Source organism: Camelus dromedarius, chromosome 4 (assembly GCF_036321535.1).
Source record: "Camelus dromedarius isolate mCamDro1 chromosome 4, mCamDro1.pat, whole genome shotgun sequence".
NCBI classification, from domain to species: Eukaryota; Metazoa; Chordata; class Mammalia; order Artiodactyla; family Camelidae; genus Camelus; species Camelus dromedarius.
The window spans coordinates 11,307,009-11,332,101 of record NC_087439.1 but is presented as its reverse complement, the minus strand read 5'-3'; the positions used below and the strand labels follow the sequence as shown (position 1 = coordinate 11,332,101).

The following is a 25,093-nucleotide window of genomic DNA, read 5'->3' as shown; positions in this document are numbered from 1 at the left end:
TCTTCGCCTTTCTCTATGCTTCTGCCGTTCTGTCTCTGTGATCTTTCTGGGCTATTTTGTGGACATTGGCTGTTGAGTTTTCTAATGAACACTTTGTCATCATACACTTAATTTCCAAGCAGGCTTCCTTACTCTCTGATGATTCCTTTTCCCACAGCATCCTCTTTTCCACACTTCCTCTTCTGGGCTCTGGCATCCTTTTTTTTTTTTTTTTAAACTAATAATTCTCAGGTTTTATTTACTTTTATTTAAAATTTACAAATTTCAGTGGGACTCGCTCTTTTTTCACAGAATATCACTCTTACTGCACTCCTCCATCGAGAGCTTCCTTATTAAGGGAATTCAGCAAAATACATACATCATTTTGCCATCCACAAGGCAGATAGCATTTAATTAGCAAAGCCAGGAGTACCAGAGAACAGTCTCAAAGTAGCACTTCAGATAAGAGACGCTTTCCCCACCTCTGCTATGACTAATGGTTTCTGCAATTCATTTTATGCTCATTGCATCACAGAATTTCCCCTGGAGAATATTAAATTCAAATGGATGGACAATGCTTACAAATTAAAATACTCTATGTATATGCTTGCAGCAATCATGAAGTCATCCAGCATCCTCTCTCAAGAAACTCTATTTCAGAATGTTCGCCATAGTCATGAGTTTTAAGTTTTCTCCTCTCCGCATGGTCTCTGGTTCCTCTGAATTTCTTTCTCCTCTTTCTTCACCTCCATGTTGGAGGCCTTCCTCAGTGCCACATTTACAGCACTTAAGTGGTCCTGGGAACCACTGTGAGCCTGAACCATTTGTTGACTGATGGCCTTCACTGTAAAATCATCAGGCCGAGAGGGACCCCAGGGTCAGGTCCATGGGGTGTTTCTCCTCCATATCTGGGGCCTTTCTAGGGTGCTGCAGCCAGCAGCACAGTTTCTCATTAATGCCCCCCACCCACTGTAGCCATTTGAGTTACTATTTTTCTCACCCTCCATTTCCCAAAGAGTCCTTAAAAACCTCTACTTCACTGTTATCTCTTTGACTTCGTGGCTTCATACCCTTTTCATTCATTTACAGTCATTTGAAGGGAGTTCCCGGGGGCAGAGGGATTAATCTGCCAAGTGGTTACTCTGGCATTTTAAACTGGATATCCTAATGTGATGCTGTGATATAATAAGAAATATGTATTTGGCCTTTGTCCCTGATTCCTGATACAACGTTCCTAGAACCCCTGAATTTCCTGAGTGATGGGGTGAGAGGAGCATCTTTTGTTATATTATTTGGTCTTAGTCTCCAGTTCCTGATCGAAGTACTTCTGAGATCCGTGGCATCTCCTAGTATTTCCAACGTCAGCCTTTGTGTCTCATTCAGCACCTAGTCACGGTGGACAAGTTCACACCTGCTGTTTGATACTGTGTGACTAGCTTCCACCATCCTTTTCTTTCTGTATGCTAATAAGATGACTGGTGGCTGAGGGCGCCTAGATAGCTTCAGGATGGGGCTGGTCACCACAAAGACCAACCACGTGGTTAGAGGGTTAGAACTTTCAGCCCCACATCACCCCATCACCACCACCACAGAGGGAAAAGAGGCTGGAGATTGAGCCAGTCATCAACAGTCGATGATTTAATCAATCCTAGTACATAATGAAGCCTCCATATGTACCCTATGGGGCTTAGTGAGTTTCTGGGTTGGTGGCTACCTCGAGGTGCTGGGAGGGTGGCGCACCCAGAGAGGGCACGGGAGCTCCACGTGCCCACCTCCTTACCCTATGCGTCTCTTCCATTGGCTGTTTCTGAGTTGCACCCTTTATAATAAACTAGTAATAGTAAGTCAAGCACTTTCCTGAGTTCTCTGAGACATCCTAACAAATTATCAAATCCAGGGAGAGGATGGTGGGAACTCCCAGTTTATAGCAGGTCAGTGAGAAGCACAGGTGGCCCTGAACAGTGTCTGAAGTAGGAGCAGGCTTGTGGGACTGAGTCCTTAACCTGTGGGGTCTGTGCTAACTCCAGGTAATGAGAATCAAAATTGAATAGCATCATAGGACACCCAGCTGGTGTCTGGAGAACTGGAGGATTGCTTGTCAGTGTGGGGAAAAGCACTAGGTATTTGGTGTCAGAAGTAAAGTGTTTTCAGCAGAAAGCACCAGAATCATTGGTACTGAGAATAGGGTGCTGGTGAGGAGGAAAAACAGTGCCTCAGAACCAAGTACATTAAAAAAAAATATTTCCCATAAATTTAATGAGAGATTGTCAGGAAATTTTAATAAATGGTGCCTTTCTTTATTATTTTATTATTTTAAATGGCAGTAGATTTTACATATGCTTTCCTCCTTGGTTTCAGAATTTGAGTCCAAGCCATCTTTACATCTGGAGCTTTAAAAATATTGCAAAAATCATGTCAAAGTTTGACTTTTTAAATACTTGGGCCTCAAAATTTCTCATGGAACTTTTATCTTCTCCTGAATTTTAAATTAATTTTCTCTTTTCTTGTGGATCACAAAATTCATAGGCCTTCGCCTCATCTGTGGCATGTCACACTGTACTCCAAGGCTCTGAACAGAACAGCACCGGTTGGTACTGCCAGCTAGCTTCTCTGGGCCTTTCTTCAAAGAGCCCTTTGACTTTCTGAACTAAATCTTTCCCAGGTCTGCTGCAGAACTGTGGCACTGGTATCTGCCCTTTGCTGTCCTGGGTGAATTCCACTTTTTTATATCCCATATTTTAGAATCAGTTTTGGCTACGTTAGGGTGTCACCTACGATAATGCCTTTAAGAAAAAGTACTTACGTTGTAAACTTGGGGTGACTTTGCACATCCAGTAGCGTCTCTGAAGGGAGTACCACCCTTTGTGTCTGACTCAGCACCTAGTCACGTGGGCCCGCTAGAGTGGACAAGTTCACGCCTGTTGATTGAGGATTGTGTGACTAGCTGCCACTGTCCTTTTCTGTGGGGAATTTTCTCAGATGGCCGGCATACTTTGAGGTGTCTGCTCAGCCTATCAGCCAACAGCTCCCCACTGGAAGGACCTCTTCATCTCAAGGTGGGTTGGTTCATGCTGGGAGATCCTGTCTCATTGATTAGACCAAGGGGAAAAGCCTAACCCAGTTTGGAATAACCTGCTTTCTTCTCTGGATATTTGGTATTGGGGTGGGGAGTAAGGTCCATGTCTCCCATTCCTCAAGCATGTAGGCTTGGAAGCTATGGGGCAGCCATATTTTACCCTTTAAAAGGCAACAGTGGGGAGGGTATAGCTCAACCAGTAGAGTGCATGGTTAGCACGAACGAGGTTCTGGGTTCAATCCCCAGTACCTCCTCCAAACAGAAATAAATGAATAAATCTAATTACCTTCCCCTCATCAAACAAACAAACAAACAAACAAAAGAAAGAAAATAAAAGAAAGCAACTAGAGAGAGAGAGTAACAAGACAGATCCCACAATAAGAGAGGAAAGGTGCCATGAGAGAGTTTTGTTAGCTATTTCAGAGTCTAATTTTGGACTTTCAAATCCAAAACAATAACATTTGGGAGGAGATATGATGAAGCCTAATGAATTAATGAAATATAATGAATATATAATGAAACCTAATGAGACCTAATGAGGGTGAAGAGACCCAACACGACTTACCACACTTTACAATATAATCACTCACCTGCCAACTTGAGACTGGAAAGAAATAGCTTCCAGTGGGGAGAAAAGGAAATACTCATCTGGTTTATACAATGAGAAAAACAAAGAAGGAACTCTATCATACAGCCAGTTTGAAACACAAAATGTCATCATGTATCGGACACTTAGGATGCCCAGCAATCTACTCATCACTGGGAGCGTGGAGGTGAAGGGACACACTTCCCGCTCTGGAAGCTCACAGTCTGCAAGGGAGTCCAGAGAGGCCAATGGCCGGAGTCCATGGTGAAGGCCATGGCCAGATCATGATGGACCAAAAGGGGCAGCACGGGACCCCAGGAGGTGGCTCCACCATTTAGGCAAGAAGTCATTCCCAGAGTAGCAACACCCCAACAAAGAGGGGGCCCAGATGTGACCGTGACTGGACAGAGTCTGCAGAAGCAGGTGGTGTGGGGGTGAAGGCAGGGGATAAAGCGGCTTCCAGGTGTCTGGTTTGGGTCCCTTGATAGCTTCAGGAACAGGGAAAACCAGGAAAAGGGATGGAAGCTTAGGAATTGACTAAGATAAGTTTGGTTAAGAAAGGCTAGATTTATGACACGGTAGGACAGCCAGGGAAGATCACAGGGTAAGAGCAAGCAGGTGAGGAGAGCAAGGGCCAAAGATGGAGCCTGGGGATCTTTACACGCTGAGAAGAAGGAGCATGAGGTGGAACAGCATGAGAAGCGGGATGTGGACCAGGAGCCTATAGAAGGCAGAAGCCAAGGGAGAGGAGACTGGAAAGGACAGCGTGTTCCTGCACTGAGTGCCTCCAAGAGGCCGAGGTCCCCTGGGTCCCCTGTCCACTTCGCCCAGGACAGTCTGGGTGTATGCCCGCTGTCTTGATGTCATTACTCCTAATGTCATCAATCACGTGGTCATTGTGGGTTGAACAAAGACTGAAAAGTGTCTAGTGAATGTGGCAAAACCCGGGTCCCAGGTAAGACTGATGTTAGTGCGTGGTGGGGCGGGAGCCAGGTTGCAGCAGGACGAGAAACAACCGGAAGTGGAGGCAATGATCACGGACACTTTTTCCAAGAAGCTGGCCGTAAGGGGCAGAGGTAGAACCGTGGCCAGAAGGCCCGGAGTGCCGAAGGAGGGCCCTGTACCTCCTGGCTGGACAGGCTTGGGCAAGTGGGCCAGCTGGTGGGAAAAGCCAGTCAGGTGGAGACAATGGATTCTGGGTGCAGTGGCTGCCACGTGTCATCTCAGGACAAGTCACTGAGCGTGCTGGGGCAGGGGTCGCCAGCACCTTGTAGGGACTGGCCGTGGGCAGGAGTAGAGCCTCTGTACCTCTCGGGTGGTGTTTTGGACCAAATGTTTGTGCCCCCCCCCACCCCACCCCGCCAAAGACTACATTGAGGCTCTAACCCTATTTGGCTCTATTTGGAGACAGGGCCCATAAGGAGGTAATTAAGGTTAAAAGAGGTCATAAGGGGTGGCCCTAATCTGGTAGGGTTAGTGTCCTTATAAGAAGTCACCAGAGATTCTCTCTCTCTGCACCCACTCAGAGGAAAGGCCACGCAAGGACAAGACAGTCACCTGCTCTGCAAACTGGGAAGGGAGGTCTCCTCAGCGCTGACCATGCTGGCCATGATCTGGGACTTCCAGCCTCCACAGCTGTGGAAAATAAATGTCTGTTCTTTAAGCCTCCTGTCTGCAGTACTCTGTTACAGCAGCTCCAGGCAGACTGAGACAGATGCGAAGGAAGGAAACAGGAGGGTACAATTCAGACACACTGATAAAGGCAAGATCAAGGGCAAGTTCATTCCTTGACTCTCAAGAAATGGGAGGGAAACCTGCCTGCTGAAAATGAAAGAGGAGGTGATAAGGTCAGAAACTGGAAAAGACACGCGGACATCAGAGACAGCCTCTGCCAGCCACGGGTGAGGGAACTGATGCTGGGCACGCGGGGATTCTGGAGAAGACTGGAAAACTCAGGAGTCCTGGCACATGATGGGCTGGACCCACCAGGGATGCCCCTTCCCCAGATGCCCCATGGGATCTTCAGGCATGGACTGTTGAGGCTAGGTGGGTCCAGGGTATCCTGTTTTTTCGTGTCCACACAAAGGTTGGGCAGCCCTCTGTTTGTAATGTAAGCAAGTAGATAGGATCTGAGTGTTGTGAATTTTACCTTGTGCTGCAGGTTGTCCCAGAGCCTGAGTGAAGGTCAGTGGTAAGAAACGTCAACTTGCTAAGGGCAGGGGTGTGGGAACCAAGTCAGGGGCCACCGGAGGGGCCGTGCTGGTGGCAGAGATCTAATCCTGGTCATTAAGTCTGGGCTCTCATCAAGGAGTGCCAGGAAGACACTATGCCCTCCCTTGGCATGAGAGGGAATGAATGACAGGGTGGGGGGCCTGGGGACAGGGTGGAGGGAGGGGGGCTCTATGAAAACTCTGAAAGGGGGTGCCAAAGCCAAGAGGATTCCCCCCAGCAGTGTGGGAAGTGTACCTCCTGTTTGTTTGATTTCGTGACCCCACGCTCTTCTCCAGCCCCTTCAATAAGATGCTGTGTGTAATTCAGTATCTGTCTCATGTTTTATAAAGTGATTAGATTAAACTGAAATTACTGTCATTTTGCAGTTTGGGAGAGAATTTGTGACAGCCTGTTGGGCACCAGAACCCAGAGCAGGCCTCTCTTTGAGAGCAGAAGCACATGCTGGTTAAGAATATGTGGGTCTGAGATCTCATGCCACCAGGTCCCCCTGGGGGAACTCGACACATGACTTCACCTCTTTCTGAGCCTCAATTTCATCATCAGCCCAATGAGGGTAATAACGGTCGATGCAAGGAGTGGATCAGAGAGTGCCGGTTAGGACTCAGAGGAGTATTTGGTGTGAAATCAGTGCTCAGTAAGGGAAGACTGTACCACCATCACTGCCACCACCACCATCATCATCATCAGTCATATTAATTTTGAAAAAGAAATCCACAAATACTTCCTCAGAAAATTAGAAGGCGATTGTTCAGATATATAAAAATCCCAACGACATTCTTCTCAGAAGTATCGGTAGCCAGCTCCTCTTAGGTGACCTTTGCAAGCCTTTCTAAAATTCTGCTCACCAAGGTGCCACAGAGCTTGTCAGCCTTTGGATCCAGACGCATCACAGAAAGGGGTAGGGACTGCCACATGCCAGAGGCTTCCATGTGCCAGATCCCATGCTTGGAGATTTTGTGCTTCTTTCTTTCTTTCTTTTTTAATTTTAAATTTTAATTTAATTAATTAATTTTCTTAATGGAGGCACTGGGGATTGAACCCATGACCTCATGCACACTCAACATGTGCCCTACCACTGAGCTATACCCACCACCCCAGAGTTTTTGTGTTTCTACACCATTAACCAAGAGGTGATGAAGAGAGGAGAGGGGAGAGCAGGAAGGGAGGGTGGAGAAGACTAAGGGAGCCATTCCCAGTGGAAGTCTTCTCACCTGGAAATGGGTTTTCATCAGGGACACTTGCTTCCGTCTCCCAGCTCAGATTCCCTGTCGCCAACCCTACTGCCCTGAATCCAATATGCAGGGAACACCTATTATTAATCCTGTTCATGCATTTCCCTGAAACATAACAACCACTGAGGCAATGCTTCTGAACCAGGAGCAGTTTGGCCCTCTCCTCTCGCTGAGAACATTCGGCAGTGTCTGGAGATATTTTCTGTTGGCACAACTTGGAGCGATGCTACTGACTTCTGGTGGGCAGAGCCCAGAGATGCTGCTAGATGGCACATGATGCACAGGGCAGCCCCTCAACAATAATTATCGGGGTCCCCTCTCTCTGCCCCACCCCCACTATCTCCACCCTATGGTTTCCTGCCATGCCAAGGGAGGGCCTAGCTCTCCTCAGGGGATCCCTTGTGGAAAACCCAGATTCAATATCCAGAATTGTCAAAGTTAAGAAAGTCTGCTTGAAAGAAAAAGCAGCCCCGCTCACCACTTAGCTCACTAAGGTTATCAGGTTGGCAGTTTGCCAGATGCCATGGATGAAAAAGCTCTGCCCTGAGTAATTATTTCTGTGATGCTTGACACATTAATGTGCAGTTTTGTAAGCAGGGCCCGCTTTCAAGATGTCATTCTGCTACCTGCTGCTGTATGAAACCGCCACAGCTTAAGACAGTCACTATGGATACTGTCATCCTTTCACTCATTCATTCGTTCACTCGGCCAACACACACTCACTGAGCTCCCTCTTACACTGTGGTGGGCTCTAGGGCTAAAGGATGAACAAGACGAAGTCCCAGTGCTCAGGTTCGAAGCACGTGTATTGAGGACAGGTGTGCTGGTAAATAATTATAATATTGTTCCAGGTAAAAATCCTCATTAGATGCATGGGAGGGGGTACAGTAAAGGGAGGTGGGGTCATGGTTTCCTACGGAGGTCTCAGAAAACTGCCCCATCAGCCATCACCGTTTTTCAGTCCACTTGACCTTCATGACCACCCCCTCCATTAGAAAGATGCCTATGATTCCCGCCAAGAGGAAGCCCCAAATGAATAGTTGTTTGAATACCATTAAATTTGAAAATCAAATGTCTGACCACTCAGAGTCGAACAGAAAAAAAAAAAAAAAAAACAACCCAGTGTTTCATAGACAGGGAAATAACTCCAACCAAAGTAAGTCAGTTCCATTCTGAGAAGGAGTTCTCACTAAGAAGTGTGAACCTCAGGTCTGGATAAGCCCATAAAATAACCAGAGAACCAAGACTTACAGGAAACCACCTCGTAGTAACACAGAGCAGCACATGAGTGTATGAAAATGATGTGTAAGGACAAGGGATGTCATGGACAGAGTGCTAGGGGGTTGGGAATCAAGAGATCTGGGCTCTAGTCCCAGCACAACCACAAACTGGTGGTGGAGCAGGTCCCTTCTCTCAGGGGGGTCTCAGTTTGTGCCTCTGTAAAAGGAGGGGAGAACTGGATCAGAGCATAATGAAGCATCCTTCTAAAGCACACACTGAACTAAGCAAAGGCTCTCATTTCCCCCTCTGTTTATTCCTGTGATACTATGAGGGTCCCCTGGAGATTAAAATGTGGGTTGAACCTGAGTCCTGAAGCCCAGCCACCTGTTGTTTCCTTCTGACAATCGCTGCATTACCGCAAATACTTAAAAAGGAGGCTGGAAGGGTCACAAAGAAGGAGCTGCTTCCTCCCATCCCTGGGCACCAACAGCACACCTCTAGGCTGCATTTGGCTTTGAACTCTCCCCAGTGTCTCGGGTGGCATTTCCCCAAGCTCAGCCTAATGAGTGGATGCCCTAGCACCTTCCCACGCCAGCACGGAGGAGAGGAGGCTCCAACATCACCAGGGAGCTGGGAATGAGAGCCCCACTCTGGAATGCCAGGGAGCTGCCGGAAAGATGCGCCCCTCCCGAGTGTCAACCCTCACTTCCATCATCTTGGGGAGCAGGTTTTTCTTATGATCAAACAAGAGAGGACTACAAGAAGGCAAGGCCATTGGACACCAGGAAGGATTTGCCCAGGACAGAGACTGGAGACTCGTAATTGGGTGCCCAAGCGCTTTCCCTGGGGAGTTCTTGGGACAGAGGCCCTGGAGGCCAGTTTGGAATGTTGATGGAAAGGAGTCATTCTGGAATCTGCACCCCACTTCCCACCCTGCCAGGCCCTCCTCATTGCTTCCATGCAACCAGTCCAGGTGCAGCCACTCTCTTATTCACAGATCCCACAGGGAGAGGCCCTGGTGCCCTGGAGTTTCTGTGGGAAAGAAAAACAAGCCACTCGCCCTTCTGCCTTCTCTTGTCTCTTCCAGCTCCTCCCTGGACCTGGTTTGTGGAGATGAGCTTTTCTCAGGAGTCCCCAGACACACAGACATTAGGAAGCCAAACTCCACAGGAGAGAGGAGGGAGGGAACTGTAAACGGTCCCATCACAGACTCGGAAGCTGCGGCCAAAGCTTTGGGAGGTTTTCCCATTCGCAGCCCAGTGTGTGTGAAAATGTCAAGGCTTTGGCGCGGATAGACCGGGATTCAGTTGTCTTTTCTTGAGGCAAGATTTTTAGTCTTTCCAAAATTCGGTTTCCTCGTCTGTGAAGTGTGGGTGATAATCTCCACCTAGAAGGGTGACTGTGAGGTTTCAATGAAATAATGCAGGCAAAGTGCCCAGCACACAAAAGGCATTGCCAGGGGCGGCTCCAGAATTTCCGTCTAGGAGAACCTTAGGGGAGCTTCCCGGAGGAGGGGGTAGGGTGGAGGGCAAGAGAATTTAACCTAGTGGTGCCTTCGCCTGGTGCGTAAGCTATTTTAATTTTGGAGGAGGGGGCCTTCTGGAGAGGAGCTGATAGATTACAGTTGTTGAGGATGGATGGCGATGGGGGTAAGGGTTCCTACTCCTCAGCGGAAGACCTGGGGGGTCCCCCTCCACCCTCATCCCGCGCGGAACCGGAGGGGCGCGTACTCACGGTGTGCGCGGCGCAGGCGAGCAGCAGCAGCAGCAGTAGCAGTAGCAGCAGCAGCGGTGACAGCGGCGGCAGGCGGGGGCGCATGGTGCCGGGTGTCCTCCCCGCGGGCGCCCCGACGGCCGCCTGCCCGTGCGCACCCGCCGCTCGGGAGCTCAGCGTTCCCCGCAGGCTCTCGGACCCCGGGCGGCCGTCGCGCCCCGGGGAGCCATGGCTGGGCCACCCGACCCGCGGCGGGCCCGGGACCGCTCCTGCTCGGACGAGGTGCCTGCGCGCTAAGCCGCCCAGCCCACTGATAAGGCCGCGGCGCGGCGTGCGCTCGGCCACCCAGCCCCGACTGGCGGGGGGCCGGCGCGGAGGCCGGCAGGGGAGGAGGCGGAGGGAGGGCGCGGGGCCTGCAGCCGGCTTCCGCAGGCTCGGCCCGGGGAGGGGGGCGGAGGACGGCAGGAGAGGGCACGTGGGCTCAACCTTCCACGCGGCAACACCCTCACGTCCGGCAAGAGCCCTCTCCAAGGTCTGGGCCAGCCCTGCCACCCCTTAAGCTGCATGCGGCTGGGCCACCCCTGCCCCCTTTTTGAGCTGTTCTCATCCGGAGCGACGCATCTAGTAATACCCACCTTCCGGTTGGAAGAAGGTTGGGCTCGTGCCCTGTGACACAGCGGGTGCTCAGTAAATCCCTACTGCATCTGTTCTGTGGGGCAGCTACTCTATTTACGATTTTCACTTTATTTCTCTTCCTTACTAGTTATTCAAGCTCATTCCAGAAAGTTTCACACCCATGAGCGCCATCACACTGGAAAGCCTCTGATGATCAGGTGGGATCAAGGAGGACCCTCTGGTGCACTCAGGCGTTTGGGGCTGTGCAGAAGGTGAACCGCCCGGAGGCTTTGCGCTTCCTGGTGTCCCTGGGAGGTTATTTAAGCATCAGGCAGCTATGCCCAGTAGCTGCTCATCCTGAGTCGGAGTGCTCAGATATCCTGGAGGTTGGATGTTGGCCTCTCAATACAAGGCACCCTCAAGTGGCTTTTGCAGACCCAATTTTTTTCATTCTCTGCCCTGGTGCCCACTCCCTTTCCTTTTGTCTCTCCTTCTCGATCTTTCTCCCGGGCACTTTTAAGTACATAAGCTCATTGAATTCTCCCTGAACCCCTAGGTGATTTTATGCCTGTTAGAGGAGGGCACTGAGGGTGGAAGAAGATCAATGACATTACCAGGAGTGGGTGACTCAGAAGATCAGATGGGAAAGCCTGGATCTACCCTCCCATGGCTGACCCTGATTCTAAGTGAGTGATCTCCACTCAGATTGCTAAGCAGCTGTTAAAATAACATGCGGTAGCCCTTAGCTGTCTTCCCTAACTGAAGAGGCTATTGAGAAGGTGAGGCTGGTAAGTCACGGCAGAAATAGAAGGGGAAAAAATGCTTTCAGCAATCCCAGGTCCACCATCAGTGCTCAGCACTTGTCAGCCTAATGTAGACGTAACCACTAACTCACTTTTAGGAACTTCTGCTACACAAGTGTTTACCCGAGGGCCCATAAAATATGTGCAAGGATGTTTGTAGAATCTCTATTCCAGGGACAGAAAACAGGAGGTAACGTGTGTGGAAGGGTACACTTAGCTCCACCCTCAGTGTTTCCTTCTTCATGGAGAACAGCCATTAGTATAATCATCCTTGCTCTACCCGCTCATTAATCCCCTCCCTCTCCACCCTCCCCCCACACACGGAGGTGAGGCAAGCTCTGCATGAATGATGCATTTGGGATAAGGATGGCATGAGGCTCTACACATGCGCGCACACGCATGCATCTTTCCTTTGATGGCACTCCCACCTGCGGAGAGCCTGTGACTGGATAGCCCTGGGCCAGGCTGTCACTGGAGGTCAAGGCTCTGACTGCCTCAATCCGGTGTGGCCAGTGGCAGGTGGACGTTTATCTAATTCTGGCCCGCAAGTATAAACCACATTCTCCAAGACAAACATTATCACCAACAAAAGTGATATTTGGCCGCATCTGTCTTAATCTTATTTATCAATTAGTTCAAGATTCAGGCTGGAAAGAAAAATGTTACTGACTGGGTCCCTTAAACCTCAACTCCCTCAAGGTGTAGTTGAAAGTGCATGAAGTAAGACTTGCCGTTTTTACCCTATAGGCTTTCATGTTGCTTGAATAGTTTCTGTAACCACTCTCTATGTTGCTTTTTTTAATGAAGAGACAAAGGGAAAACAATACAAATTGCAATCTGTGCTCTAAACTGGAGCCTCCCCATCTCCAGTGAAAAAGGGAAACATTCGTCCTGGGCAATTCAATAAGTTTCTGGCCTGTGGCAAGCCATTCTTCCTTACATAGGAGGCTCTGTCTCTCAGAGTACTGAAAAAAGGATCTGAAGAGCTCTGTGAGAGGCCCTTTTACAAGCCTTGGATGCAGCTACTGACTTTGTAACATCTGCCTGAGAAAACAATTTCATAACAGGGGTGGAAGGAAGAGGGTCGGGAACTAATGATGTATTGAATATCTGCCACGTGCAAGGGAGTCTTTTAATCATTTGGGGACTGTTATCATCGCCAAGCCTCCAAGACTATATATGAGAGAGATTTACTTTCCTTGATTAATATGATGGAACTTGAGGCTTGGGGAAGATAAGCATGTGCCCCCAATAACACATCAAGGGGTGGGGCCCGGATTTGAGCCCAGGACTGAGCCCAAAGCTCCTGTGTCCTTTGCACTGTACAAGGATTTCTCTCCATCATGAGGATGAGTTCCTTACCATCAGGGTTTCCCAAGCTCTTTGCATGAATCATCTCATTTGATCCTCAAAACAATTTCATGGGCAGGTAGCAGCAGCACTCAGGGGCTTGCAAAAGAGAGAGTACCCATTCCTCGCATGGTTTCATGGAAGGGATTTTAATGAAAGGATGGTGTGCAGAGGTGTGGGCAGGGTTAAGGGGACCAACAAGCCATGGGAGGGCCCAAGGGTCAGCAATAGTGGGTCTGAAGGGGGACAAAGACCCTCCCTGACCAAACTCTACTCAGGGTCCTCTGAGCCCTCTTCTCGACTAGGCTTTGATCTTGGCCCCATCTGTCTCTGGCCTGCCCAGCCCATCCTCTGCAAGGATCCTGCCCTCTGTTTACTGAGAATCCTCCCCCCTTGATATCTGATCACCCCTGATATCTCATCAAGTTCCTCATCCCCCATCTTTGATGTCTAAATCCTGTCCTGCCTTGAGCAAGAATGCTGTTAAGTCAGTTTAGCAAGAATCTCCCTACTCCACATCTCCTCTTAGTAATCTTGCATCCCTTGACACCCTCACCCTGCTCCTTGGCTATAAACCCCCGATTGTTCTTGTAGTCAAAGCTGAGCCCCAGCTCTCTCCCCTATTACAATACCCTTATCATAACTTCTTGAATAAAGTCTTCCTTATCAGTTTAACAAGTGTCAGAATAATTTTTGTTTGTCTTTTTTGGAGGGGTATGTAATTAGGTTTATTTACTTATTTATTTTTAATGGAGGTACTGGGGATTGAACCCAGGACCTTGTGCATGCTAGGCATGTGCTCTACCACTGAGTTATATACTGCCCCCAGAATAATTTTTCTATAACATTTCTCTAAGAGAGAAAGCAGTGTTCCCCAAAGCTGGCAAGAGCTGCCCTCAGAAGTGGAGCCACCCTTAGGATCTTAACCACAGAGGAAGGCAGCCCTTGTCAAAAGTGACCTGGCAAGGGGGTCAGGTGGGAGGAGAGAAACCTTGACCTCTCTTCTGCCCCCTGAATCTCCCGGAGATGCCTTCCATTGGCTGAACCCAGCCCAAAGCCGGAGACAAAGCAGACAACTTGGGGAGAAACTGTCCACAGAGTTTAACCTCCTGGGTAGAGAGGTTAGAAAATAGAGTTGGGAGAGATGAGGCAAAAGGAGAACAACCCCACCTGGAAATATCATATCATTCTACCCATTTAACAGATGGAGAAGCTGAGACTGATGGCGCTGTAACTCAAGATCACACAGCGGGGAGGTGGGATTGCTGGTACTGAAACTCTGGTCTTTTGAGCCCCAGCTGTTTCCATCACGTTTATACCCATTACCTCCCAATCTAGTAATGGAAAACCACAGCAATTATTTCTTATCCTTTCACAGTTCTAGGGGTTGCCTGGGCTCAGCAGGCAGTTCTGGTTTAGAATGTCTCACGTGGCTGCAGTCGGACAGAGTCACTCCAAGATGTGCTGGCTCAGGGAGCTGGAGCTGGAGCAGCTGGGGCTCCTCACTGTCTACCTCTGTCTCTAGGTGCTCTCCCCACATGATCTTGGCGTCAGGCAGCTTCAGGGGGCCTGGACTTCTTGCATAGTGGCTCTTGGTCTCAAAGATGCTTGTCCCAAGAAAGAGAGAGCGGGTGGAAACTGTACTGTGACATATGACCCAGCCTCGGAAGTCACCGGTGCTACTTCTGCTGCTTTCTGTTGTCAAGACGATCACAAAGCCTGCCCAGGTTCTAGGGGCAGCAACATAAACCCCACCTCTTGATGGGAGAGCAAGAAGATCCTGGAGGACAACGTGAGACCATAGATACTGTTAGGGTGATTGTGGGGAAGTACTGTATGTCCGCCCTCTACATTTCATTAGAACCCCCATGAGTGACTGAGAGGGGGCCATCTCTTTGATTTTGGTGATTTTTCAGGCCTCAAGTCTAGTCCCTTTCTCCTAGTTACACTGCGGAGGTGGAGTGAGGCATCCAAACCTAAGTCACGACCGCCCCAAACACTAGAAGTCAAGTTCTCATCAGAGTAATTTTTAAAGTTATTACCCTGAGGATGGGAGATCCTGTATTTGGTTTGAGGGTAACTTGTTCTCTGATGGTTTCATACAGCTATTCTTATCACCCCAGTGAAGTAGAATAAAGGCTAAGGGCTGAAGGGCACCAGAATCTGTCACCTTCAAATATGCCACTTTGCCATAAGGACAATTTTGAGCTAAAGGCAACTGAGAACCCGCAGACACAGGAAAAGCTCTCTTCTTCCCCGGAACTGCCCCCAAATGAAGAATAAATATGCCCTTTTGTAAGGAAATTTCTATTTGTGAAAAATCTATATACCTGGAAAAGAGCTACTCCAGGAGACAATGCTTATCAGCTAAGAGACGCCTGTCTGAAACCTCCTCACCATAATGCTCCTTCCCTCTCCTGCGTAGCCTGCCTCCCCCACCCGGAAGCCCCAAACTCTCTTTTCCTTTGTTTAAGCCTAATATGGTATATAAACCTCAATCATCTGGTCGCCTCTTTGACTCTCATTTCCTTTTGGGAACGATGCCTAGGTAAGTAATTAAAACTGCTTTTTTCTCTGTCTTTTATCAGATTGATTTGCAAGCTTCAGCCGTTGAACCTAGGAGGGGAGAGTGAATAAGATTTCTCCTCTCCTGCAGTGCAAATCCCCCTCCCCCAAATTAAATTTAAAAGTTTCCCCGGTGTCAAAAGGGAAAGAGATCTTGTCTTCTCTCTCTTTTTTCCAGTATTTCGTTTAGAAAGAGTATAAATCCCCTCTGTTTCTTTGAGATGGAGGTAAATCTCTATAAACCTGGATAAGCCTCTCACCAGTTTTGCATCCTAGGAATGTCTTTCTAGAAGGTCCTGGAAGCTTCTATTTGAAATGTGAACATCGAGCAAGATGGTGCACCATCTTCCTAATGCTGTGAGAGATTAGCCCAGGTTCTCGGCTCCAAGTTGTAGTTCCCTGCTCATCAAAAAGATAGGAGTTTTCTTTTTCCTTTGGTAAAGGCAACTAGCATATGTGCAATGGATTGTATCCGCCTGGCTATACAAAAGGGTGAGATTTCTGTTTGTCTTTGCCATCTCTTTTGTGGATTGCCGGTGATGTGCATCAGAGACTGGTTTAATGCTTATTCAGTAATAAACCTGATTCATTCATTTCTTCATTTTGTGGGAAGGGGTCACCTGATTGGCTGCAGACTTATTTGTAACTACATCTGAGACAAGAAGGAAGAGGGCAGGGCACAGCCATTCAAGAAGTAACATAGCAATTAACACCAACATGGCAGGAGATTTGGCTTCCAGTAGACCCTGAGCTTCATTATATGCTCATTGTAATACATTAGCATGGTGAATGACACACACACACCCCCCACCCCCGCGTCGTGACAGTTCCGAGGCTGACCATAAAAGGTCAAAAAGTGGGCAGTGATCCAATTCCTGAAAACCTCAGCCCCTTCCCCAAAAGTAGTTGGAATAATCCTTTCACTTGTTACCATATGAAGTTACCGAGCCCATAAAAATGAACAATCCCCACACCTCGTGGCTACTCTTCCTTCTGAGTGAAACAGACTGCACTCTGTCTATGGAGTAGTGTAACTACTTTTACTTTAAACTAAGCACCCAACTCCGACACCTTGTGGTTCTTCTCTTGCCTTCTGAAACAGCCTGCACTCTATGGAGTATGTATCTCTCTAAATAAATCTACCTTTACTCAACTGTGGCTCACTCTTGAATTCTTTCCTGTGTGAAGACAAGGACCCACATTTGGCAGGACACATCCCAGGGACTCAGCCTGAAGACCTGGGACATGGACATCCTCTCACCCCACATTCATTTTCCTGTATCACTTCTCCAACAAGAAATTAGGTACAAACACACACACACATATTTGCCTGTTTCCAATAGAAATAAACACTTGTTGGAGAACTTAAATTAAGTACATTTATTCAATGAATATTTATCGAGCGCCTACTCTGTTCCAGGTTCTGTGCCAATGATAGAGGCCTGGGGAAACTGTCTGCACAAAGCCCATGGTGCTACGATTGCACCATCAATCATAGAAAGATGCCTGAGGCTGGTAGTCAAAACTTTAGAAGCTTGCACAGCCACACATTTAACAAAGCTATTGGTTGGCTGAAGTAAGCCACTGTAGAATGTTCAACAGATACCATAAACTGTGATAAGTTCTATGGGAGCATGTACTGAGGGACCAGACTGAGCCTTGTGGGTTAACGTCGTAGGCTGAGTCACATCACTCATCATTTTTGTGGGTGAATTACACTTGAATACTGACCATTTTACAAGGTTCGACCTACTAGACATGTGTTGGTTGTGTCTGGCCAGCCTCCGTTCCCTCTTCTTCTGGTACAAGGAGCTCCCTTCCCAGCCCCCACTCTCAGATCATGTGGCTTGGCTGGGGCCTTCACCACCAGCAGCCCACGGGTGAGCATGTGAACCGGACCTGGGCAAGGAGCGTCACCTCCACCAACTGGCCACAGTGATTGGTTCAGGGATGGGCACATGACAAAAGCTGGGCCAATAGGAGAGGCACCAACAAAAACCTAGGTATTGGCACCATGCTCAAGTTAGGAGCAAGATGGCAGGCTTTGAATGTTATGGAGAGATCCCGGAGACAAAGGAAGACTAAATCCTAACACCGTCCTCTGGCACCTACGTGCAGCTGTGATGGAATCTTCTCTTAATAGATAGATAGATAGATAGATAGATAGATAGATAGATAGATAGATAGACAGACAGACAGACAGATAGATAGGCAATTTTTAATTTTTTGTAACTTTTCATTTCTGTCACTTGTAGCAAAAAGAGCCCTGACATACACTTAAGGAAGTCCTCTCAGGAAAGTGACACTTGAGCTACAGGGTCTGGTTGGGGGTGGGGGAGTGTGGGGCGCACTGGGGAAGGAAGGGGTGCCCAGGTCTAAGCCTTCACCAAATGACTACACCCATGACATAAACTTGCTCTGCCCCTTCAGCTGCTCAATAAACCAAACAATAAGGTCTGTTCTCTCCTGCATGTGAGCTCTTCTGGGAGTCAAGCTAATGTATTATTGATGAACCATAAATAATGGGGCACGCATGATTTCCTATTCAGTGCTGAAGTACAAAGGCATAACACTGACATTTTAATGAGGTTTTTATGGTCCAGCTTCACTGTTTACACTGGAAATGGGGGTTCGCTGTCTCAGAAAAGCAGTTTTTACTTTACTTTTCTTATTGTCCTCCTCCATTTGTCAGCCTCCTTTGGAATATTTGTATGAAATATTATCATTCAAACAGATCCAATAAAAGAGAGCAAATAAAACCATACCTGAAGGACAGTGTTGCTAATGCTCTTATCTCCACTGGATGGAGCAAAGAAAGGTCAGGTGCTCCCCGGTCTCCCAGAGGCCCCCCATATTTCTGCCTCCTAAGGCCATTTGGCTTGACATTCAGAAAAAAAATGTTGGCAACAGACAAACCTGGATTCAAATCTTGACTCAGTCATCAGTTAGCCACGTGACCTTGGGCGAGTTACTTTAGCTCTCTGAGCCTCGATTTTCTTCTCTATATAATGGGGGAAATAATACCAATCTTTCAGCATTGCCATGAGGTTTTGAGAATAACTCAGTGCAATTAAATCGTCTAGATATGCCGATTAAGATGCATTTGGCTGCAGATAATAATCAAACCAGGAGCAACTGGCTGAAGCAGCAATTAGGATGAGTGTCGGCTCACATGACTGAAAGTGGAGACAAGCGTGCTTCGGTGTGGACTAACGCATGGCCCAGGCTCTGTTTGCCCGTGGTCCTCTTGGCTTTGCCCTCTTCTGAGTTGGCTAAGCTCAGGCTGGGGGCAAGATGGCTACAGTGGTTCTGTGGCCTCACATCCACAATCAATGGCAGAGGAATAGAGAATGTGGCTCTTTTAAGATGCTGACACTTCTCCATCGAAAGGTAGAGTTTGTGTTCCCTCTCCTTAGAGCTGGGTGGATTTTAGTAATGGCCTCAACTGGCAGAATGAGGAGGAGGTGATGCTGCACAACTTTCCAGGCTAGGTCATAAAAGGAAATGCAGCTTAAACCTGGTTCTCCACTGCGATACTTGCCCTTGGAACCCAGAGATCATGTTGTGAGGGAGTCCAGGTCACTTGCGGGTATTTTGGCCCAGAGCCTCATCCCAGCTTCCACCTGGCAGCTTTAGCATCAGCTGCAAGATGATACCTTCTGACCATTCCACCTCCCAGCTTTCGGGTCTTCCAACCGAAGCCCTAGTCATTCTGGAGCAGAAACAAGCCATCTCTGCTGTGCCCTGTCTGAATTCCTGTCCCACTGAAATCATGAGAGATAGTAAATGATTATGGTTGTTTTAAGTTGTGGGGTAATTTGTTATAGAGCAATACATAATGGGTACAACATAAAATTTAAAAAAAAAAATTCTGTGAGGGAAAAACCATTAACAGCAAAGTCAAATATAAGCGCTGGAAAAAACTTTGCAACACTTATCAAGGAACAAAAGACTAATTCCACAATATATAAAGAGCTCCAGCAACTCAATATGAAAAAGATCAAGAATCCATCAGAAAAATGAGTAAGGGACATGGATTTACAGGAAAGGAAACACAAAAGTGACCCAACAGTAGTTATCAGTATTACACATGCACAGGGGAGGGTATAGCTCAGTGGTAGAACATGTGCTTAGCATGCACAAGGTCCTAGGTTCAAGCCCCAGTACCTCCATTAAAAAAAAATAAATGACTAAATAAACCTAATTCCCTCTCCCCCACCAAAAATACACATACACAGACTCTTTGACCTAGAACTTCTCCTCTGAGGACATTTCCTACAGATACACTTACATGTATATGAATTGATATATGCAAAAACTTGTAGAAATGATAAATGCATTTGTCTAAATCATTTCAACTTTGTTATAATGGCCAAAGATCAGGCACAACCTAAATATCCAACAATAGGGAACTGGCAATAGGGAACCAGTTACATAAATTACTCAATATTTGCAGCCCCCAAAATGAATGAGGAGGTACTTTATGTACAGATATGAAGTGATGATTACTGAACCAGGTCTGTTTGCCCGACGCACAGCAAGCTAGATGCTGAGACACCCAAGCTTATAGCACAGAGTTTATTTGTCACATAGCCAAAGGAGGAGATGGGAGGACCAGTCTCAAATCCACCTCCCCAAAGGGAGGGGCTTAGGATATTTATGGGTTATGCAAGGTGGTCTTAGGCGTGAGCAAAGGTGATTGGAGGTAGAGGAAAGGTGAGATAATCGTCATTCTGTGCAGGAGTGTCTCTGTTACATGTTTCTGCATACTCAGAATGGAGGCGCTTAGCATGATCTGTAGTGGAGTTTTCCAGTCCTCTGAGGTCAACAGGCCATTCATCAAACCTCTGCGCAGGCTCAGTTTTAGGATCAGTGGTCCCACCCAGCCCCAGCCAGCTCCCTCTGGGCAGGAGCTGACTCCAATTTCCTGTAAAATAACTGGGCTGTGTAAAGCTAAGAGGGTATGCAATAAAAGAGAAGAAAAAGGAAGGAAGGAAGGAAGGAAGGAAGGAAGGAAGGAAGGAAGGAAGGGAGGGAGGGAGGAAGGAAGGGAGGGAAAGGAAAGCAAACAATTAATGAGGGCAGTTTATAAGCAAAGGGGTTTTAACGAGCTGTTCCTTTATCTGTTGTTCTGTGAGACAAGTTCAAGAATTTTTATTAGTTATCAGCTTCTGTTAACTCTATGGGGCATGGTTTTGCGATCACCCAGATCTATTTTTAAGCTAAAAAAAGAAGACAAAAGAGTGACCTATTTGGGCTTTTAAACAGGGGGTGAACTGCTTACAAATAGAACCACACATATAATTGCTTATATATGTATAGCATATGCCTGGAAAGATAAAAAAGAGCCTGGTATCACAGGTTACCTCTAAGAAAGGGAATCTTGGAGGTTTAAGGATGGGGTAGGAGGGAAAATTTTTACTTCCTGAATTTTGAACTATATAAATATATTGCCCATATTCCAAATATATATATATTAAATGGAGAACCTGAAGATTGAACCCAAGACCATATGTATGCTAAGCATGTGCTCTACCACTGAGCTATACCCTCGCCCTCACCCCATGTGTATGTGTGTGTGTGTGTGTATACACACACATATTGTGTATGTATATATTATACATATATTTAGAATTCTCTTGGCATAACTCATTAGTGACTTAATTCTACATTTATCTTGGAGGTCCCACCATGTGCAGGCTGTGTGCAAGATGATGAGTATACAGTGGTAAACAAGTCAAACTTCATTGAACTTATAATCTAGGAAGACAGATGGGGTGATGCCGTCCGTCTAGAACCACACACCACGATAAGTGCATTGAACAGAGAGAACCCAGCGCTGGGAGAGAGGATAATGGGGTGGGACCTTACTCAGAAAGGGAAGCCAGGAAAAACCCCTCTAAGGAAGGGATCCTTAGGCTGAGTAGGACTTCGCCAAATTTCCGGTTATACACTGCTGCAGCCTCATCTCTCCCAGAGCTGATAGGCTTGAAACAACAACCATTTTTACTTTATCTTATGAATTTGGAGGTTAGAAATTCAGGCAGGACTGGGCTGGGCAGTTAGAGCAGTCACAGATCCACCCAGATTCAACGGGAGGGCACAGGGTCCCCAACTCTCCGTGGGAGGAGCGTCAAGGACTCTTCAGCCAGCTTTAACTCACCAGGCAGAGGGGCCGTGGAGACAGCAGGCAGAGAGAGGGGCCGGCTCTCAGGTCCTGCAGAGCCTTGAAGGTTGTGTTAAGGATTTTGAATGTTCTTTTCTGTGCAATATGAAGCCACCAAGGAATTTTAAGCACAGAAATTCACTGCTCCCACTGTGCTACCTAGGTTTATAGCTCACAGCTTCTGTGCCCATTGTCACACCCACTTCATTGCATTAGTTTAGCAGAGGCTGGGATAACCTTGTATTTTTTTTTTTTTTTGGTTGTTGTTGGACAGTTTATTTCTTTCTTTTTTTTTTCAAAAACACCTTTATTGTGGTATGATTACTGTACTGTAAACTACATATATTTCAGACACACAATTTGATGAATTTTGAGAGATGTATACATGCATGAAACCGCCACCACAATCAAGACAGCTAACATGTCCATCACTCCCCAAGAGGTACAAATTTCGAATTCCCAATTTATCCCTTCCCACCCTCTTTACCTGTGGTAACCATAGGTTTGTTCTCTATGTCTGTGAGTCTGTTTTGATTTTGTAGATAAGTTCATTTGTGCCCTTTTTTTTTTTAATATTCCACATATAAGCTATATCATATGGTATTTTTCTTTCTCTTTCTGTCACTAAGAATGACAGTCTCCAGGTCCATCCATGTTGCTGCAAATGGCATTATTTTATTCTTTTTTATGGCTGAGTAGTAGGCCATTGTGTTTATATGTATATATCACATCTTCTTTATCCTGTCATCTGTGGATGAACATTTGGAGGTACCCTTCTATTCTGCTCATTGCAAATGCCAAGTGAAATCAATGTGAAATACATAAATATATTGATTAAACAATTGATTATCTAAAACAGCTGGAATTGTAGGGCATCAGTTCAGTGATTCCCAAACTTTAATGTGTCCATGAATCTCCTTATTAAAATGCAGGCTCTGATTCAGTAGGTCTGAGGTGACCTGAAGTCCTACATTTCTACCAAGCTTCCATGCTACAGTTTACACATTTGAGTAGTGAGTGTTGAAAAGTCATTGTATGTCCAAATGCTTTTAGCTGAAAGAAAGAGAGAAAGGATTTGGGTACCGAACACTGAGAAGTGAGGTGATGTCATCTGGGTCAAGTCTTCTTCCTGTCATCCTGCTCTGCTATCCTCCTCACCTCCTTCACCTTCACCTTAACACTAGGGCCCTTCATGACCTCTGGTGGATGCTACAGTTCCAAGGAGTCACTTCTGGACACCACAGTGTCCAGAAAGAGAAAAATACTGTTAGCTATGTATGTCTTTTACTTAGGAGAAAGGAAGCCTTTTCCTAAGTCTCCCAGAAGCCTTTTCCTAATTTCTCTGTGGCCAGAACTGAGTAATATACTCAATCATAAATCAGTGGTGGGCAAGAGGTTTGGCAATTCCACGACTGGTGTAGACTAATCAGAATCTACTGCTGGAAGTACGGTCTAGGGAACTGGGGATTAAGGAGAAGCTTTAGCAAAGTTGGGGTTCTGTTTGTAAGAAAGTGGAAGTAGACAACTAATGGTGTCCACTACACAATAATACGCCATTTGCTTAATTGACTGTACGAGACCTACGTATTATATCTGTTTCCATACCTAACTATCTATATACCTTTACACATAAAATAGGGAATTTGGCAAACTTACTTGAAAACTTAAGGGCAAATCAAAAAGCATTACCCAGTATCCATTAAAAAGTGCATGGAAACAAGCATTTGATGATTTCAGCTCAATCATAGTGAGTGGAAAGGTCTGGGAATATGGGAAACATAATCCTTGTTCTGAAATTTACAACCTTATTGGGGCAACAAAATAGAAAGAACTAAAGCAATATACTATATAAGCAAATTATTTTTTTTTTTACTCACTTGGCCTACAATTACTGTGTAATCACAATGAACAATGAGCTGTGTCAAGGGCTGTGGTAGAGGCAAAGATAAAGCACCTCTCCTCCTAAGAATTTTGCAGCTTAAAGCACACAAATAATGAGGGATTCTGTATATTAAAAGTGCGGGAAAAAGATGACAAAACAAAGTGGAAGGAAACAGTCCTTCTGGTCTGGAGGGCTAAGGGAAGGGTAGAGGATGTACCATCTCCAGTGATAGCCTTGAAAAACAGGGAGATTTTTAATCAGTGATGGTGGTAGGTAGAAGAAGGGAAATGGAGAATGGGAAGATGGGAAAAAATGATCATTCCCAGTGGGAGTGGGGAGAAAACAAAAGCATATGCAGTGCAAGTGATGTGGGTGTGGGAAGGGAAGGTATCCTTATTGGATTCCTACTATAATCTCTTATCAACATGAAGCCATACATGATGTCAAGCAAATGTCAAGTCATTCAAAGAGGGAGTGAGCCAAGGACAGCTCCTAGGAAGAGAGAAGCCGGAGACGTCTGTGTAAAGAATAATGTTTATGGGTTAGCAGGGTGGAGTAGACAGGGCAGGAAGTCTGAGGAGCTGGACCAGTTTCATGGTTAATAACCCCTACATATCAGTATTAGGACAGAAACAGTTTTTTCAATGAATAAATTGCAACAACAGCTAAAACGGTAAGGAGGGAGAATCTATTGGTTAAAAGAGATCTAAGGGACATATCAATCTATTGTAATGTGTGGATTTTATTTGAATTATGATTCAAACTGTCAAACTAAAAAAAAATCTTATGACATATAAATGTCAGCTGAGTACCAGGTGTTTGAAGATGTTAAGAAATTATTGTGTTTTTTTAGGTAAAGGTATTGTGATTATATTTTTTTAAATAGCCCTTATCTTTTGGAGGTATATTCTGAAATATTTATGGTTGAAATGATGTCTGGGATTTTCTTCAAAAAAAATACAGGGAGTAGAGGAAAGGTATAGATGAAACAAAATTGGCCATGATCTGATCATTGTTGCAGGTGGATGTTGAAGGTTCATCATACTATTCTGTCTGCCTTTGTATATGTTTAAAATTTATTATAATAGAAAGCCTAACCCAAACTTTTTAAGTAGGATGTCGAGGACTGAAAGTCAGTCAGGGAAGCTCCACCCACTGAGCTTGGTAGGCTCCGCCCCCTTCTGCCCGCCGCGATCCACTCTCCCGCGATCTGTTCTCAGGGTGTACAGTGTATACGTCTCCCAACTATCTCATTTCCCCTCGAAAGTTCATTGGTCTTACACCTCGTAAGTCCCTCTATGTCTTCTTCCTCAGTCCCCAAAGACTGCTCCGAGTCCCCAGAAGTGACCCACGGCCTCTGGACCTCGAGCCGCGACCGCCCGTACCCCCACCCCTCCCCACGTCTCTGGGGAGTTTGGTTGCGTCCGGGCGGCGACGCCGGGAGCGCGTCTGCGTCGTCATGGTGACGCTCCCGGCAGGTGGCGGGGCCCGAGACTTCCCGCCGGGGAACCCGCTCCAGTGCGAGGGGCCTGGGACCCGGGCCCGGGAAGGCCCCCGTGGCGGCCGCCGACCTGCGAGGCAGCCTGAACCCCGAGCGGGTGTTCTGCCGGAAGTCAGCCTGGGTCGGGGTTGGAGGAGAGGTGGGGTCTAAAGGGTTAAATGAGGATGGGGGT

The 25,093-nt window shown here is 46.8% G+C and overlaps 2 protein-coding genes across 2 annotated transcripts in view; one reads left to right on the top strand and one right to left on the bottom strand.

The window, feature by feature from the left end:
• Window positions 1–10,159, bottom strand: part of SCTR (secretin receptor) — a 70,134-nt gene extending 59,975 nt beyond the window's left edge. The window contains exon 1 of the mRNA XM_031451270.2: window positions 10,061–10,159. Coding sequence (XP_031307130.1) covers window positions 10,061–10,144 — 84 coding nt within the window. The 5' untranslated portion in view covers window positions 10,145–10,159. The remainder of the gene's footprint in view (window positions 1–10,060) is intronic.
• Window positions 10,160–24,915: 14,756 nt separating this feature from the next.
• CFAP221 (cilia and flagella associated protein 221) overlaps window positions 24,916–25,093 on the top strand; it is a 79,464-nt gene continuing 79,286 nt past the window's right edge. Inside the window, exon 1 of the mRNA XM_010979402.3 lies at window positions 24,916–25,060. The gene's annotated coding sequence lies outside the window, so the exon portion shown is untranslated. The remainder of the gene's footprint in view (window positions 25,061–25,093) is intronic.